We start from the raw sequence: 19376 nt of genomic DNA on the forward strand, positions 1-19376 counted from the left end.
TTGAAGAAGAAATTATAGTATGTTTGTAAATGTTGATGGGAATAATCCAATAGAGAATGAAAAATTGATGATTCAGAGGAGAAAGGAAAGAATTGCTACAACTATGTCCTTGAGTAGACAAAAGAGGTGGGATCTAGTACACTGAAGGCTTGGCCTTAGCTGGGTGAAAAGACAGAATATATGGACATAGATACAAGTCAGTGTGTATCTATGGTAGTGGAAACTTACAGAAATTATTTTCTGGCCACTTAAGTTTTCTAGGTAGGAAGCAAGGCTATCAGTTGAGAGTGAAAAAGGTAGAAGTACTGGAGATTTCAGAATGTATTAAACAGTCATCTTAGAGTGGGAGAAAGAACACTAGATAAGTATGGTATGACTAGCAGGCAACATTAAGAGCCCATTTCAAGTTAATGATCATAAATTAAAGTGAGACTGGTCAGCTTACTTGTGCTGTTTTTCTCCAATCTCTTTCAGTAAGCTGTACCAGTATAGACATAAATAGGCAGACAAATTGAACCAGCGTTGTGGTTTCATCAAAGAATGATGAAGTGTGGGGAGGAAAAAAGGATCTGAGGGTAAATGCAAGACAATGATTATAATAAGTAACCATGAAAACTGAAACTAGGTAAGGAGGAAGCAAGGATACAAGTGAAGAAGGAATAATTTAAAAGTGGTAAAGGTCAATGGGTCCCAGTGGGGCAAAGGATCGCAAACGTATGAGAGGAAGTAATCTGGAAGATAGGAATTAGGGGTAGGAAAACAAAATCTGAAGTAATTACAAATAGACTCCAGTTAATATGCAATAGCAAGAGTGGTATGGGAATGACAAGTGAGGCCTTGTGAAGAACCAAAGGAATCAGAGGCTTAGTAACTCCAACAATCCTCTGAACGAATAATCACCAAGAGTTTTAACAATGAATAGGTAATGGAATAAATGTGTGTAGATGATTGCAAAAGGAAGTGGTAAGTTATCTACACTGATTAACATGAGGGTTAAGAGAACTTTTAAGGCTCAGATAACTTTTTATCAGTTTTATAAAGCATGTAAAGAAAACCTGAATATTAAAGTTAAATCATTAAAACTAATATTCATCTTCATGAAGTCCAGCATAAATTACTCGTGCATTTAATCAGTCCCAGATAATGGTGATGGATATAGGACTTCATGCTTTTGTGTGACCTTTTTTTTTTTTTTTTTTTGGGGTCAGCCCTGACATCAACCATTTTTCCAAGGAGCCCTCCATTCTTTTTAGTGGAAAATAGATTTAGATACCAAAATATGAACACGAGGTGTCAGGACTGTTTGTTTGTTTGTTTTTTTCGGTACGCGGGCCTCTCACTGCTGTGGCCTCTCCCGTTGCGGAGCACAGGCTCCGGATGCGCAGGCCCGGCGGCCATGGCTCACGGGCCCAGCCGCTCCGTGGCATGTGGGATCTTCCGGGACCGGAGCACGAACCCGTGTCCCCTGTATCGGCAGGCGGACTCTCAACCACTGCGTAACCAGGGAAGCCCTGTGTGACTTTTTTTAAATGTAGAAACTTTCCTAAGTTGATTTTATCAACATACTTTTTACAAATCCAGGGAACTTCAAGCCATTCTTCATAAATTCAGTCTTATTGTAAATTAGGCTCCACAATGTCCTCTTTGGTGATGCTATGACCCAACATCAAATAGCTCATGTGCTTTTATGTCAATACACCATAAAACAGAACAAAATATCGTGTAGTTCAAACCTACAGTAATGTTCAAGGCATTCTAACCAAATTAATTAACCAGTCAAAATTTACATCAAAATAATCACTCAAAAATTCTGGCTTAATTAAATATTTTTATTTTATTTTATAACCTGTGGATGTACTGTTCAGCATGGTGACTACAGTTAATAATACTGTACTGTATATTTGAAAGTTGTTATGACAGTAGATCTTAAAACTTCTTATCACAGGAAAAAAATTGTATTGATACCTGTTTGGTGAAGGATGTTACTAGACTTATTGTGCTGAATGAACATTTTGCAATATATACATATACATAATGATTTGGTATACATATACCAAATCATTACGTACACCTGAAACTAATATAATGTTAATGTCAGTTATATCTGAATTAAAAAAAATTCTAGCTTAGAAAATGTCTATATAGGATTGTATTTGTACAGATAGGCTAATCATGTTCTAAAATTGAGTCATAACATAATAATAGTCAAATTAGGAGACAGTTTTAAAAATCATGAATTATCATTAGAAGGAGAGATCATTTAATTAGAAATACATTATGCTTGTATATTCCACAAGTGGAAGCAATATTAGCAATATTAACATTAACACCGTTTCTCAACAAAGTCTCATAGTAAACTTATATAATATGGTTTCTTTGCTGCTCAATTCAATAAGCAATTAACTCCAAATACAGAGTACATATCTGCTTATGAAGACATGATTTTCCACAATGAAAACCTAGTCTTAGTTTTCTTCCACTAGATGACGATGTGATCTTGCTTGATGCTGACAGCAAAAGAAAAGTTCGTGGATATGCCAAGACCCTCCTTTGTGCAGAGAGTGCCCCCAAGAGCCCTGTGCCCCAACCCCATCGCCAAGGACTAAGATATCTACTCCAGCTTTGGAGGGCCACCACAGTTCAACAAGATTCCATATTCTTTGCTAAACAAACCAGAAGTATAATTTAACATTACAGTTGGTGGGCTGTAGTCTTTCACCGACAGTATTCCACCCAAAATACTACATCTTCTTAAAATCCAGTCTACTCTAAATGATCTTGGAATATAAACATTTTAAGCACTTTCTTTGTTTTGTGTTTTTTTTTTCTGGCCGCACTGTGCGGCATGCGGGATCTTAGTTTCCCCGACCAGGGATCGAACCCGTGCCCCCTGCAGTGGAAACGCAGAGTCTTAACCACGGGGTCGCCAGGGAAGTCCCTTAAGAAATTTCTTAATGAGAATAAACTTATTAGGCTTCGGTCTAACTTCCATTTAGCTATATACCACATGAAAAGAACATAAACTACAAGAACCAGAATGCCTGGGTATGACCTTAGACAAGTTATTACACATCTCTATACCTTAGTTTTCTCATTTATAACATAGGGAACACTCTAGAGAGTGCTTTCTCAATGAGGGTGAATATGCTTCTTGGGAGAAGGTGAAAAGATCTTATTCTCTTTATTAAGAAAGCAAGGACATATATATATATATATATATATATATATATAGTACATTAAAAACAACAACAGTATATTTGTGGTATTACAATTTCATGGGGGAGAGCATGATGATGAAAAAAATGTCTAAAAATGCTCTCAGGAGTGGGGGGCAATTAGAAAAAAGGTTGAGAGATTAAACCAGGCAATATATGTAAAAGTATTCAGAGCCATGCCTGGCACATAAATAAGCACTCATTAAGTGCTGGTTAAAAGGAGGTTTTTTGCACTAAGAGGAGAAAAATAATGGGTCCAAGTTTACCTTGAAATGCCAATTTAATCTCTTGGAATCTAAATTTTGATTCAAAAGGAAACTATGTTAATACTCAGTGACTTACGTGGAAGTGCAACAACTGATATGCAAGGAGTAGAATCATCAATACTTTGATCATCCTCAGAAGACAGACAAAGCCTTTTATGTGGAGGTTCAATACTATCTTCTGAGTCTATTTCATCAGCTTCTAATGAAACAAAACAAAAACAAAAATCTCAAAATCTTCAAACCAATAGGAGAAAACAAAATCTTCAACAAGCAATGATTGTAAAATAATCTTCTTACTGATTTGCTATGTCAACTAAAGCCAGTCGTGCAAGTGAGACTCACTGTCCTCTCTACGCCTACTGCAGCACCTCAGCTCTTATTCTTATGACAAGGAACTATGAACAAAGGGGCCACTTTTTAAAACATCACACTTTTGTGCTGTTGACTACCTGGCTTTCCAAATATTTCACATGTAAAGACAAGGGTCGGTTATTTAATTCACTCACAACATTCACTGAATGCCTACCATTACCTAAGTTTGAGAAACAGAACAATAAGAGATACCCTGACTGTCAAGGAGCTCATAGTACAGTGTAGGAGATGACTAAACTAACAATTTCAAAATGGTGTAATAAGAACTATGAAGGTGGAATGAAGAGGCTGTTATATGAGCACACAGGCATTTAATTTAGACTGGAGGTGAAGGGAGGTTTCTAGAAAAGGTGTCTTAAACTTCAAAAAGAAACAGAAGCCAGGGGGGAATGATTATTAACTGGCAGTAGGAGTAATACATGCAGTCATACTGAGGTCCGAGAAGCTTAAAGTATGTTAGGAATATAAAAATAGCTGTGAACTGCTGGAATACCGCTACATGAAATGTGGCAGGAAATGAGGCTGCAAGGAAAGCTGAGATGATGGAAGGCCTATGTGCCAAATTAAAGAACCTGAACTATATCCTTAAAAACCATGGGAAGCTTATTAAAAAAAAAAAAAAAAACTTCCTATACTGTGAGTGAATTAAAAAAAACTTCCAAACAGTTCGTTCATTTGGGTTTTTCCATAACATCTTACAGAAAAACTCGAACTTTTTGGCCAACCCAATACAATTATGTCAGCAGGTTCTCCTACCATTCTGAGGGCAGTGAAGAATGAGGTTCCCGTCTGCGTCCCGAGTCAAAGTCACAGAGTTCACAGTTTCTACTGTTACTGTGTCAGAATCCTCTTCAACTGTGCTCATACTCAAATCTGTATAAGAACAGGTTTCAGATTAGGGTTTAAAAAATTATTTCCAAGTGTGAACATGAAGTAGCCCACAGAACCCCGCGCCTGCCCCCCGCAATTTGTATCTGCCTGTAGTATTCTTTATGTGAAATTGCAATGATGCTTCAGGTTTCAAAACGTTTTTTCAAAAGTATAGGGGCTTCCCTGGTGGCACAGTGGTTGAGAGTCTGCCTGCCGATGCAGGGGACACGGGTTCGTGCCCTGGTCCGGGAAGATCCCACATGCCGCGGAGCGGAGGGGCTCGTGAGCCATGGCCACTGAGCCTGCGCGCCTGGAGCCTGTGCTCCGCAATGGGAGAGGCCTCAACAGTGAGAGGCCCGCGTACCGCAAAAAAAAAAAAAAAAAAAAAGTTTATACCAATTATTTAGAATTAGCTGTAATAATCTGCAAGAAATCTAAATGCGATGATTAATTAAAAACCTACAGCATTTACTTTTTTAAGAGTTGTTTTTATCACATCCAATGAAAGACAACCTGTTCCAAGTTGTCTGTCATATCAGCAAAAACTCACACCACTTTTTAGTTATTTTTTATTGGTAGCTTTGTGATATATTCAAATAGGTGTTTAACTTCTGATTCTTTACCAGAAGACCCATCACAACTTTTCTCTTAATCTAAGAATTACTTCTCTAAAACACTATTTGCAAGTATTTAAGCTCTATTATTATCTGAAAAACAGGAACAGTAAATAATTCTTCCTGCTGTTTTTTTCATATTGAACAAGTACATATATCTGTCATTGACCAAACTGTTTTCCTAACAGGTATGGATCTAGGTCTTCTTTTGAAGTAGAGAGCTGGATTTTGCTTAAAGTGCCTTTACCTGTTATTTTACACATATATTATTTCCCTTTTGTTCAGACAGACTGAATAAGCAGCACTTTGAATACAGTATCTCATGGCTGACAGGGGGAAATGCCCTGAATTGTAATCAATGGCCTGATTGAAGTCTTTGGGCTTACCTTGTAATGTTCAATGAAGTTCTTGCCTCAATACTCAATTTTGGTCTTGTCCACATACTTTTTTACCAACTAAATAATACAGAGGACATAAGCCTTGATGTGTATTAATCATTCAATATTTATTTGGTTGCTATATACAAGATATTAGTCTGTACATATATTTGCCATTTACACAAATGCATTTTCCCTTAGCAGAAAAACTTAAGAACTATTAACATTTACATGGTGAAGATCTACTGATTCACTCAAGTTCTACTGTACAAATTACTGTTTTAAAAGGACATCATTCATTTTACAATGGTAAAGATGCCATTCCCCAATTAAAGATAAGTGGAGGTCATGATTTAGTTATGACTAAAATTTGCAAATCATGAGGTAAGGTCCCTGGAACAAAGGAATGCTTACCTAGAAAACAGATGGATCAGCTATAGCCCTTCCCACAGAATCGAGTTGCCTTCCCTTAGCCACCAGCATCACTTTCATGTTATCCAGATTGTTTCTCCTCCATGTTCCTACCTCTGCAACACTCTGAAAAAGTAACAGCATTATACAATAAGGCTTACTGAGAATAAACAACTGTGTGCTAGCAGTATGTGGATGACAATCTAGCCTCAAGCCTCTGTGATGTCTCAACTAGAAGAGGAAGGACAAAACCAGAATTCTTCCTTAAGTAGACCTTTTGGAAATCAGCCTCTGAAAGAATTCTCCAATGAAGGGCAGAAATGATGGGATCCTATGCCTACTAAGTCAGTTTACAGGCAGTCAAACTTTCTCGGAAAAAATAGGTTGAATTACACCAGTGGTTCTATGAACTGTAGACCTGGGTACATGTAACATGACCTAGGGTGTATACCAACCAACAATACCACAAATATTACCAGTAACTATATTTTTCTTTATAACAATTAACATCTCTCTTTAAATGTAGTACCATATTTCATCTTAAAGCATTAGAAACTACATAATATCTGTTAACAGCTCTGCCCAGGGATCTGTGGGAAAAAAGGAATCCTAAACAATCAGGCCAGAAAACATAAATTACAAGAAAGCTTTTGAACGTATTGTGAAACTTACAAAATCTGAAATGATTTGATTTTTTAAAAAATTTCTTTATTTTATTTATTTTTGGCTGCACTGGGTCTTCTTTGCTGTGCTTGGGCTTTCTCTAGTTGTGGCAAGCGGGGGCTACTCTTGGTTGTGGTGCACAGGCTTCTTATCGTGGTGGCTTCTCTTGTTGCAGAGCACAGGCTCTAGGCACGTGGGCTTCAGTAGTTGTGGCACTCGGGTTCAGTAGTTGTGGCTCACGGGCTCTAGAGCACAGGCTCAGCAGTTGTGGCACACGGGCTTAGTTGCTCCGCGGCATGTGGGATCTTCCCGGACCAGGGCTCGAACCCGTGTCCCCTGCATTGGCAAGCGGATTCTTAACCACTGTGCCACCAGGGAAATCCCCATGATTTGATTTTTAAAGGTTTCTTTCAATAAACTTCTCATCTTCATCCCAAAGGATCAACCGAAAATTAAAAAGCACAGCAAAATTTAAGGTCCAAGGGGATGTTTCAGCAAAAACCAATGATTAAAATTCTCATTTTTGCAGTATCCTAATTAAAACTCCTCTCTAGGATGGGTATCTTTGAGAACTGCTATATATAAATAAGTCTGTAGTGCAAAAGGTACAGATCCTGCTAGAAAAACATCCAGTCAGTTAATAGATTTCATGTTGTTCTCACTTCAGAATCCATTAAAACATTTAAAGCTGGTTTGTAAAGTAATACCTACTGTAGAAGATGGAGAAATTAAATGTTAAAAAAAGAAAAAAGAAGTTAAAACCACCCATAAACTTGCCAAAATCATACTTCACTCTTGTTGATGTGTGTGTGTTTGTGTATGAGGCTATACTGTAGAAGCAATTTTATATACTGCATTTTAGAGTTCATTCACATTGAAAAATGTGAAGGAAACCAAGCTAGGTATTTAACTGAAGTTTTCTGTATCGTTTAAAACTTCCACTGCATAAAAAACATGACATTATCTAACAAATAGTCTATAACTGGACATTTACATTCTTCCCAATTTTTCATTTCCGTAAAACACTGAAACATTCATATGTTATTTCTTTAAACAATATTAATTACTGAAAATTATTTGATCAAAGAATACAACAAAATAAACTTTTAAATCATGCTGCAGTCTATTTTCCAGATAGGATGTACAAATTTATATTCCAACCACTGAGGTGTAAACTCTACTCCTGGTAGTAAATAAAAATACCTTGCCACTAGTATTTTAAAAAGAAACAACAAAGAAAAAAATAACAAACCCAGCACAACTCATTTGATAGGTACAAAATGGTTACTGGTTTAGCAATTTAATGACTGTCATCTTAGCACCCAAATTAATCTAAAACTTTGGGAAAAAGAGAAAATAAAGGTGGATTTGAGAAGATACGGTAAGATACAAGGAAAGGTATCTTAAGGTAAGATACAAGGTAAGTACAAGGAAAAAGGAGTCTGAAATACCTAGATGAGAGTATTTCATTCTTGATAACGTGTACTGGCGTTAGAGGTTGATCCCATGCAGTGTACTAGCTTTAAATCAGGAATCTAGGTTCATTTTAAAAAGTCTGATAATTCATGTTAGAGATGAGTAAATGCTTCTACACTGCTTTGCAAATTAACTAGCATATCTGTTCAATCAACAAACATATATCACATGTGCAATGTGCCAGGGACTCTCTAGGCACTGGGTTATAGTGACTACTTTTTTTTAACCCCCGAAGATAAGCTCTTGACTTACCTTCCTGGGGTTTTTCCCCCTCTTGTACTTACAGCTACATAGTCTGGATTTAGTAATATTTAAGAAACTCACCTAATTTTATTTTTAATTTACTTTTTAAGGTAACACATTTACATGGTTGAAAATTCAAAAGGTAAAGGTGAAGTCTACTTTCCACTCTAGTTCTCTAGACCCCCTGCCTGGAGGTAAACAACGCTGTCAGTTTCTCATGCCTCCTTCCAGTTATTTTACTCATATATGTCAATGTATTCCTCCCTGCTACATACACTTTTTATAGAAATAGCATCATACTACAAATAGGGAAGCTTACCCTAATGGCTACTTTGTATTTCTTCAACAGCAAGTACTGTAAGCCAGCCAACAGATTAACGGCAAAGTCCCCAAGGTGGGACCTGATTTGGCCTGGCAGACAGGATTAAAAAGAAAGCCACTATGGCAGAGGCTTCCGAGCAAGGAGAGTAGCTGAATTTAAGGCTGGAGAAAAAGACAGGGGCACATCTCACAAGGCCTTATAAATCCTTGGACTGTTTTAAATTGGGAAATATAATTTACATTTTGAAAAGATCATTCAGACTGCAATATGGAGAATGGATAAGGGAGTAAGTCACGAAACAAGCAGCTGTCCAAGAGATGATAGTCATTTGGAATAGGTGGCGGAAATCAAAGAAAGGAGCCTGGACAGAGGATTTATTTTGGAGGTAGTGTTGACAGGATTTGCTGAAAGTAGATTAAGAGATGAGGAGCTATTTCAAGATGATTCCTACACTTTTGGCTTGAATAATCGACTGAGTTTTAGGGCACTAGAAGATATTTATTAAATATTTTTATTACTGTTAATATTAACAAGTTAAGATATACGGCACCCAAATGAAGATGTCAAGTTGCCAGTTGGAAGCTGGAATTCAACAGACAGGGATTAGACGTGTAAATTTGAGTTAGTGGCATGCAAATTGTTTTTAAAGATAAGATCACCTAGAGAAGTTAGAGAAGACAGCCTAGAGTTCTGAAGCAGAAGTCAAGCAATGCACAAACAAGGAAAGAAGAATGAGAAGGACCAGCCAGGGATACAGGAGGAAAACTAAGAGATGTTACTTAAAAGGCTTGAGAGTTTTTTTCAAGGAGCATTAAGTAGTTGACTGTTAAACACTGCTAAGAGGATAAGATGTTGAAGTGACTACTTGATTTGGCAATAAGTAGAACACTGTTGACCTACTGGAATACAGAAAATTGGAAGTACGGAAGGTAATACAAAACAGGTCTTGTACAAGGTTTAGCTCTCAAAGTAAGCAGAGTGAGAAGATCTATGGTAGAGTCAAGACAGCTGTTATTTATAGAAAGAGTACATCTGTATTTTAATATGACTATTAGAGTAACTGAAAAATGTTGGTAAATAAATCAACTTACGATAGTAAGGTACCAAAGCTGAGTAATTTAGGGCCTTGTACTGTAATTCATTATACGTGAAACTATGCTTAACTTCAAAACCCGTTCCCCATTTGGTTTAATAGGGAAATATATCAGGAAGATCTCCAATTCTAACATCAAAATTTTGGTTCCCTTTGGGGCAAATAAATACACATCATCAGCCTATTTTTTTTTTTAACATTTTTTAAAAAAGACAATCTACATATTTATTTAGGCCACACCACGAGGCATGTGGGATCTTAGTTCCCCTACCAGGGATCAACCTGCGGCTCCTGCACTGGAAGCGCAGAATCTAACGACTTCCCTGGTGGACCACCAGGGAAGTCCACCATCAGCCAAGTCCACCATCAGCCTATTTAGATCTTCCTTTCTTTCTCTCAAATGGGCTATACCATATGCACTACTTTTTTTTAACCAACTAGCAGTGAGAACATGAAAGGAAAAAATTTTAACAGCCATTTTAATTGGTGAAATGGCATCCTGGCACGTTTCCATCATTTGGTGGATATCTTAATGCCTTAGTAAAATCAAGAAAAGAATACCTGAAATGTGGTACAGAACAGTTATTATACTCACATTTAAATGAGAAATGTATTTGTTTACATTTATAGCTCCCAATGAACAAGATGACCCTACTCAATGTAGAACCAAAAAACTTACTACTCTTGGATCTGTTAGTTAACACAGACTTTAAAGACATGAATCCTTTATTCTACTCCATTCCAGTATTGATGTAAAGTTTTTATTCATTAGATTATCTTAAACTGGTATTTCCATCAATTGAGTCTACATAATTGTCCTGGTTTATCAGGCGACTAAGTGTCATAATCTTCTAAAAACTAGATCAAGCCAAGAAAAGTGGCATTTCTTCCTGGTTTTGGGACTAGTTTCTGTAGATAAATGTTTACTGGTTCCCAAGCACAGTACTAGTACAAATGGGGAAGGGTAGATTCTATTATTAGAGATCATGAGAAGCACAGAGCTAACACTTGCTGACCCTTGATGCTTGAAGATGTGATTCTTCATTGCAAGATGGGATGAGACTACATGGTGTGAAAAACATTCAGCATTATAAAATACTTTTATAAGGGGAAATCAAGCAAGCTACAGAACATAAAGTACCAGAATTTTATTGTATGAGGCAAAGACTGAGAAACACTAGCTGACGCAGTTTTTGGCATAATTCAACTAATAAGGCAGTAAGGACACATTTAGTTTTCAGATGTCTTTTTTCCTGCCCCAATATAATAAGAAAATTACTCATTTTCCTTTTTTTTTGGTGATAATCTTCCAAACCTTTCAGCCATGTATCAACATACCTGTTTTTAATTGTTTTTACGATACTGTGATCATACTGTCACATCTTTTATAACTTTTTTTTTTGCACTTAACTTTATGGGGAGCATTTTCCGATATTACTAGTTATTCTTCCATAGCACTTTAAATGGGTACATGGTACCTCAACTTATCTAACCATTAACCTATTACTGAACATTTTTGTTTTCAAGGTCTTGCTATTATAGACTCCATAATGGCCCCTACCATACCTTAGGTGGTACATAACTAACGCCTTAGGAAATGCTTATAAGGGGATTTGCTTAGTAACATACAATAAAAAATCTGAAAGATATGTTCTGAAATATTTTTACTTTGAAAGAATGAAAACTCTGCTAAATAGAAAATCTTAGTGAAGACTTTCACTAAGAAGAGAATAGGTAACAAATTCCTGGACTTCCCTGGTGGTGCAGTGGTTGAGAATCGCCTGCCAATGTAGGGGATACGGGTTCAATTCCTGGTCTGGGAAGATCCCACATGCCACGGAGCAACTAAGCCCGCGTGCCTAGAGCCCGTGCTCCGCAACAACAGAAGCCACCGCGGTGAGAAGCCCGCGCTTGCCACAACTAGAGAAAGCCCGCGTGCAGCAACGAAGACCCAACGCAGCCAAAAATAAATAAATATATTTTTTTAAAGTAAAAATAACTTAATAAAAAGAAAAAGAATTCCTATACCCTGAACATGGGGACATAGAGGGATATCAGGAAACAGACAAAGCCACAGACATCTTAAATATTGATTTTATTAAATACAGGAATGGGGTCACTTCACAGTTGAGGTTGAATGCTTTAGACTATGGTCCCAGGGGATTTGTTCTTCTGTATACTTTGTGGAAAAGTTTGAGAAAGAGAACTATAAATGAACATACAAGCATACTGAATTAAGGTACCTAACTAATGTTCATTATGGCTTGGTTTTAAGATAATATGACTATATACCATAAAACGTCAATAAAGATATTAACAGGGTTTATTATAATAGGCTTTAATTGTTTAAGATGTTGATTTTAATTACCAACTACTGAAAACAATGAGACTATTAGAGTAAAAAAAATTACCTGATAGTATGATTCATTTCAAGGTACAGCATTTCATACCTGGTTTGGCAATACAACCATACTGCTTATTAAAAAACAAAAATGTTGTCTTTTACCCAGTGCATGATTTAAGAGCTATACAATGTGTATTTGGCTATATTTTAAGATTTCAGCCATTGAAAACTGAGCCCTTTAAGCAAGGCATCATCAGAAGCTCTTTAAAGGGAATACATTATCACTATAGTTCTAATATACACTGAAGCCGATTTTTAAACCACACTTCTGCAACAGATACTAAAATACACAGACAGTAAATAAACCTAAAGAGCATTTTTTTGCTGCCTAACACCTGATGGTCAAAAAGATTAGTTTTGACAACCGGTTACTTGGAAGAAGGGCTTGACAACACAGTGCACACAACTAAAATGACAGCTAAAAAAATGGCATAAGGTTAACACACACACACACCCCACCAAACAAAAAGACAATTAAATTGTTCATAAAGAGCTCTCCAGTGTGCTTTTTCATGACAACTTCTTTCTGGTATTCATTCGTGGAATGGGATCTTTCTATAAATGTGAAAAAGGAGACATGATAGACAGGTTTCTTCTTTTATTTAAGTTTATCATTTACCTTTACGGAATCAAAACAAAAACAAAGCCTACTTGTGATTTCTATTACAAGCATCCTCTTCACAAAAGGAAAAAATGTGAAGGGGAGAAATAATATGAAAGAAAATACCACATACATTTGATAACTCTGTATTTTATATATAATGCCCTTGGCAACAGGTTTATCACTTTCTCAGGTCACTGCGTAGCATTTAAGGACAGAAAAGGCTTTGGAGCTGAATTTGCAAAGCATGTAGAAGCATACCAATTCCTAAGGAATCCTCTTATATGAGGGGGAAAAAAAGGTGCTAAAAATGATGGTGGTAAGAGAAAACGATTAAAAAAGAAAACTCCATTTTGACAAGGCAGGTTAACAACTCAGTGTTAAATAGACAGCCTCTATATATGATATTAAAAAACTGGAACTCTTCCTAATCTTTTCAAAGTTTTGATGTCTTTACAACACAACACAGATCCCACCCCCCTTCAATATTTTAACATCTATGTGCCAGGCTGTATATTCCTAGGGACACTTGTTTCACATTATCTTACTCATCCTCACAAGTGTTAACTTAAGTCAATGTTCTTAATGGAGCATGAAAACAACTGTTTAAAATAATGAGATGTTATTTTCAGGACATACAAGCTTACTACAACATTAATAAAAATTAGGGTCTGTAGTTGTTGGAGAGATAAATAAGTGAGCAGAAAGATAATTAAATATTATGTGGGAAAAGTGAGGATTAGTTTTGTTTTTATTTCAATATTAACTAGTAACATCTAGCTAACCTTACAAATACACTTATCTCTCCCGCTGCCTTGGGGTGAAATGAGGTAACTTTTCTACATCCTAAAAAAAGCCTGTAAAAAGAAGAGAACTTGGGAAAAAGAAAGAAAAAAAAAACCTAAAGACAACTACCTTCTTTCGGGGTATAATTCTCTACCAGTAACCATTTCCCGTGACTGCTTCCCCTCATAATACTTCTAAAACCTGAACACCCAGAGAAAAATGTTTATATAGCATATATTTATTCATGGAACTGCTCAAAGTGTGGACTTAAAGTTCTACATAAGTATGCAATGCCCCGTACTTACTGATTAACTGTTGATGAAGACAGGGCAATAGCATTTTGGCTCCACCATCTAGCTCAACTGCAATCAATTAAAGAGATTCACGGAGAATATGCAGGTTCTAGATCAGTCCCAAAAAGCATATTTTGGGGTGAGCCTATCAACTAAAATAGTAAAAAAAAAAAAAAAAAAAAAAAATTAGCTTTTTTGGTGGCACATAAAGTACTTACTTAGTATATGGGAGTTAAAATAAAATTATCATAAAACATGAAATATTTTTTCTTCATAACTAACACGTAATTTTTTCCCCAGAAATGATCAGGCTAGTTTTTGTCCCTTGTGAATGAAGGGAAAAAACATTTATTCTCACACCAAATTTTAGTCAAACAGATTGACAATTTTTGTAACAGTAAGGAATATAATTTCTCCCTGAACCTTAACTAAGTCTCTAAATCTTAACCTAATACATGTATCTTACCACCACTACAGCATAACAGTAAAAAGGTAAGTTTTTGGTGTATTATCAGCACGGTCTTTAAACGTTTAAATGCTGGTAAATTATTCAAATTACTAAATAAATAAATAGAAAAAAATGCAGTGACACTCAAAGTTATTTGAAACACAAGTTTAAGAGCAGCTCAAAGAAAAAAATCTGAAGTAATGGAAAAATATGAAAATCCTTCCCTGAAAAATAGTTTTTCTGTCTGTAAAACTTTCAACACAATGCAAGAATGTCTTACTTGAACTGGAGCTTAAAAGCTATAAATGGTTGTCTTCGGGAAATCAAAATAAAGTTAAAATCGATAAAAGATAAAATACTTCCAAACGGTATTACTCTAAGTTTAAAATACTGAACATTAGGAAGTAATGCTACAGAATACGCTTTTTGTCAAATGTCTCAACAAGCAGCCTCACCTACGGTGAGAAAGAAGGTGCACAACAATGAATCAAGTTACGAGAAAATAACCATTGAATGTTAATTTCCAAATTCAATCGGGGAAAGGGAGCCCTGACTTCTACATTTCCCAGATTTATCACCTCTCCTCATCTACACCGAATTATTTTTATTCTAAAAACACATGCTGTACCATTCAACTGCACAGACTTGGCCACTTCTACCCTCAAACCTATGCCGCAGATTCCCTAAAGATTCTCAAAGTCTATTTTAAAAGACGAAGAAAATTAAAAATTTTAAATACTTCCTCAGAACTCGTCCAAATTCGACAATCCCTATGTTGCAGGCTCATTTTCCTGTTCTCTGCCGGGTTAGGTCTGTCTCCCCGCACTTCAGCTCCTATCTTTCCCTTTTAAGAGACTCAGGCTGACAGAGATGGTTCGGCCAGCAACCCCGATCCCTTCCGCTTAGGCCATGAACAGCTGAGCGAGAGTGAACCCCAAAAGGTGGGAGAAGAGTCGAAGAGGCGAAAAGGTAAGAGGAAAAAATAGGGGGTGCGGTGGGGTGGCGCGAGACAAGCCCCAGCTCTCTCGATCCCATCCAAGCTCACCTCTCCTTCACTGTACCAAATAAAACCGAAAAGGTAACAAAAACGTAAAAAAGAAACCCTACGAAAAAGCAAGGAAGGCTTCCTTACTCTCGGGGTTCCCGGGTCCGATTCTCTCGCCAATCTCCCGGCCCACCCCACCCCACCCCCAGGGGTCCCGGCGCCATTTAGCTCCTCCGAAGCCGCCGCCATTTTCCGCCCCCGCCGGATCGCTAGCTGTGCCTCGGCGGCTGCTCGCTACCCTGCTCTGCAGCCCACGCCACCGCCGCAGGCCCGGCCCCGAGAGAGAGGCCCTGGCGTGAGCGTGCGGGGACTGCAGCTTCAGCGTCACGAAGGCCCAGCTCCCACCCCGCCCGCGGTGCCCGAGCGCCGGCAGTTGGCGCCGGCCGGCGAGAGCAGGCGGGCAGCAAGGGGGCCGGACAGGCTCCACTGGGCGGAGCGGCCCTAGCGGTGCCTGGGACCTGAAGCTTCCATCGCACTTACTTCCTGTTTTGGGTCCGGGCACTTTGGAAGAACCAGGATGGAGGCTCCAAAAAATACCAGGATGGAGGAAGCAGCCACGGGCAAGAGTGGCTGCAGCTGGAGTGAGCGAGCGCGACAAGCCACCGGAAACGGAGCTACGGCCGCGCCCCGCCCCCAGCCCCCGCGCGCTCCCCCGCCCGGCCTCCTCTCCCTGGGGGCGGCCCTGCGCGCTGGCCGCGGCGTCACTTCCGGCCAAGTCGGAGCGCGAAAAAAGGTCCCTGGTTATTTGAGCTTCGAGCCCCGTCTGATTGGGAGTTGTTCGTTGTCTTCTCTTTTCTCCTACTCCTACAAGGAAATAGGTACTGACTGATGCCATGAAGGAGGACCTTCTTTCTTTGGCGCAACTGTGGTTTTCCTGGCTCGGCGACAGTTGGGCCTCGCCAGCCGACTTTCATAATTATTCTGGGCCTCGGAGCGGAGGGAGCCTCGCGTGTGGAACTGTTAGAAAGCGGGGTCTGAGTGCAGACGATAACCGGGAATTGTATGTCTGGCTCTTCTGACTTGGACTGCCTTGCCGTAGGCGCGTAGAGGTGTTACCCGTTGGGCGTATGATGCAGTTCTTGGTGAAATGTATCCTGTGTGAATATGCTGTTCTGTAGTGCACAGTATGCCTTATAAAGCACGGCTTTTCTAGAGTGGATGCTCTTCAGCTAGCCTGGGGAGCTTTCAGGGAAGACCAATTCTCGGCCCCGCCCCCAGAGAGTCTTTAAGCTTCCAGAGACTCCTGCAGAGATTTTTGTTTTGAAAGAGTCCTGAAAAATTTTTTAATTAATTTTTTTTACTGGAGTATAGTTGATTTACAATGTTGTGTTAGTTTCTGCTGTACAGCGAGTAAGTTATACATGTACATATATCCACTCTTTTAGAGTCTGTTCCCTTATAGGTCATTACAGAGTTGGGAATAGAGTTCCCTGGGCTATACAGTAGGTTCTCGTTAGGTAGCTCTTTTATATAAAGTAGTGTGTATATGTCAATCCCAATCTCCCAAAGAGTTCCGAAGATTTTAGTGGTCGGAACCCTGTTACAACTCTTCTTAGGATTCATTTCACTTGTTTATAAAATTGATTTATTGTACGCTGCTTTTCTTTTGCTAGTGGGATGAGAGGAGTTTAGAAATTAGATTAGACAAATGTTCTTGCATCCAGCAACTATGTGTAGACTTAACACTACATTGTCACAATGGGAGTGTAGTGAGCATCGGTTGTAAAGGTCAAATGAAGGCCGTCAAGAGTGTGTATACTACGTCTTGAATTGGTCTTAACTAATGAAGTTGATAATGCTTAGTGATTTCTTTTCCTCTCTTTTGGCTTAAAAAAAATGTTTTTTGCAACCCCGGTTTCTTTTGAATACAAAATGTAGTTGGAAGACTTCGTGGAAGTGACACTAATTCATTGAAGAAAGGGGGAAAAGTACACACTGAAATGGGTTTAGTTAGATAAATATTTGTTTCGATTTTAAGCCAAATGTACACAGTTTTCACCAGTAGTCCACATTATCTATTCTTTGGGGTAACTGTCTCACTCATAAATGTTGCATTTCATAAAAGAGAGTGTAAAACGAAATACCATCACACACCAATTAGAAGTGCTAAAATCCCAAACGCTGACTTCACTAAGGGCCGATGACGCTTTGGAGCAATAGGAACTCTCATTCATTGATAGAGGGAATGCAGAATGGTACAACCACTTTGGAAGACAGTTTGGTGGTTTCTTACAGAGCTAAGCATATTCTTACCATGTGATCCATTAATTGCGCCTTGATATTTACCCCAAATAGTTGAAACCTTACCTCCACTTAAAAAGCTGCACAGAGATATTTATACCAACTTCATTGTAATTGCCAAAACTTAGAAGCAACCAAGATGTGCTTCAATAGGTAAATGGATAAACTGTGGTACATCCATACAATGGAGTATTCAGTGCTAAAAAGAATTGAGCTGTCGAGCCATGAAAAGATGTGGAGGAATCTTAAATGCATGCCACTAAGTGAAAGAAGTCTATATGAAAAGGCTAACTACTGAATGATTCCAACTATCTGACTTTCTGGAAAGGGCAAAACTATGGAGTTAGTAAAAAGATCAGTAGTTGCCAGGGTTTGAGGCCAGCGGAAGAGAAATAGGTGGAGCACAGAGGATTTCTTAAGGCAGCGAAATGATTTTGTATAATGCTGTAATGGTAGATACATGGCATTATACATTTATCAAAACCCATACAATGTACAACACAGATAGTGAACCCTAATGTAACCCACGGACTTTGGTTGTTAATGATATATCAGTGTTGGTTCATCATTTGCAAATAAATGTACCACTCGGTGGGTAGTTATGGTATTTACTGCATTTGCTAGTTATGATTAGCTCTGTTGGACTCCAGATTTTTTATAACACTTTCATGAACCTCATCAGCAATAAAATATTGATGAAATGACCTTCCTTTCTTGAAAGGTTGATATGTTAATATAAAAGTGTTTCAGATACTGAGAGGCTGGTTTTATTGTTTAATGATTGTCTCATGTCCTGGATGTCACGATTCAGAATAAAGAGATGTTTCCAAGGACTTCTGTTCAAAGTAAATGAAAAATATAATTATTGAGTAGCCCATTTTCTTTCTACACAGTCTGAGTCCTATTAATACAACTGATGTGTATACACTGGAAGCCCTGCCAGAATTTCCAGCAAGCTGATGGGGATTCCTGTGCTAACAGAGGAATGAGCAAACTGTCCCTAGTTAAGCCAACACGTCAGGCTCTTCCAAGTCCTCTTCTGTCTGAGATTCCTCCTCCAGACTTTTGTCTGGGACTTACGGCACTCCATCGCATAACCCCTTTCCTGCTCTCCACTTCATGTCAGTGTCTCATCCCTACACCTCTTTTAATCTTTCAGCTTGGTTACCTCTTCACTTCATTTTCTTTTGCAGTAGAGCTTTACTGAGGCCTGTTCATGGAACATTAGCAAAAGTTGGTTCTTCTTCCAGTTAGGAGAATGGAGAACTAAGACTTCAGATCTTCCCAGCAAGTGAGGATGGAAGTTTTCATTCTGTCCTTGAAAATTTTGTGGGCAAAATGAAACAGAAACAGTTAAGTTACTTTACTAAAATTGGGAGAATGTTTGAACCCAGATTCAAATATCTTTTCCTTTATAGTCTGGCCTAGAAGGGAGAGGGATCATATATTGGTAAATCAACCGGTAATTGCCAATGTGGTAAGTTCTAAACTCTGAAGGTGAACTTTATGTAGGGAGTTCAGAACTGGGTTTTATGAGAAGACACTTGAGCAGGGACTGGAAAGGTGACAAATTACTAGAGTAGGGGGTGGGAGGTGGGAAGGCATTTGTTCAGCTAGTGTGGGAAAGAGGGTGGTT

General features: G+C 38.3%; 1 protein-coding gene across 2 annotated transcripts in view; it reads right to left on the minus strand.

The window, feature by feature from the left end:
• The window catches only part of DMTF1 (cyclin D binding myb like transcription factor 1), a 43175-nt gene extending 27066 nt beyond the window's left edge, over positions 1-16109 (minus strand). Inside the window, exons 1-4 of one of the 2 annotated variants that reach the window (XM_007447471.1) lie at positions 15980-16109; positions 6129-6251; positions 4610-4726; positions 3558-3680 (exon numbers count right to left, since the gene is read on the minus strand). In XM_007447471.1, the coding sequence (XP_007447533.1) occupies positions 3558-3680; positions 4610-4718 (232 nt within the window). In that variant the 5' untranslated portion in view covers positions 4719-4726; positions 6129-6251; positions 15980-16109. The remainder of the gene's footprint in view (positions 1-3557; positions 3681-4609; positions 4727-6128; positions 6252-15979) is intronic. The other variant, XM_007447472.1, reaches the window with a different exon arrangement.
• Positions 16110-19376: the final 3267 nt, after the last annotated feature.

The sequence above is a fragment of the Lipotes vexillifer genome, unplaced genomic scaffold (assembly GCF_000442215.2).
Source record: "Lipotes vexillifer unplaced genomic scaffold, Lipotes_vexillifer_v1.1 scaffold474, whole genome shotgun sequence".
Taxonomy (NCBI): Eukaryota; Metazoa; Chordata; class Mammalia; order Artiodactyla; family Lipotidae; genus Lipotes; species Lipotes vexillifer.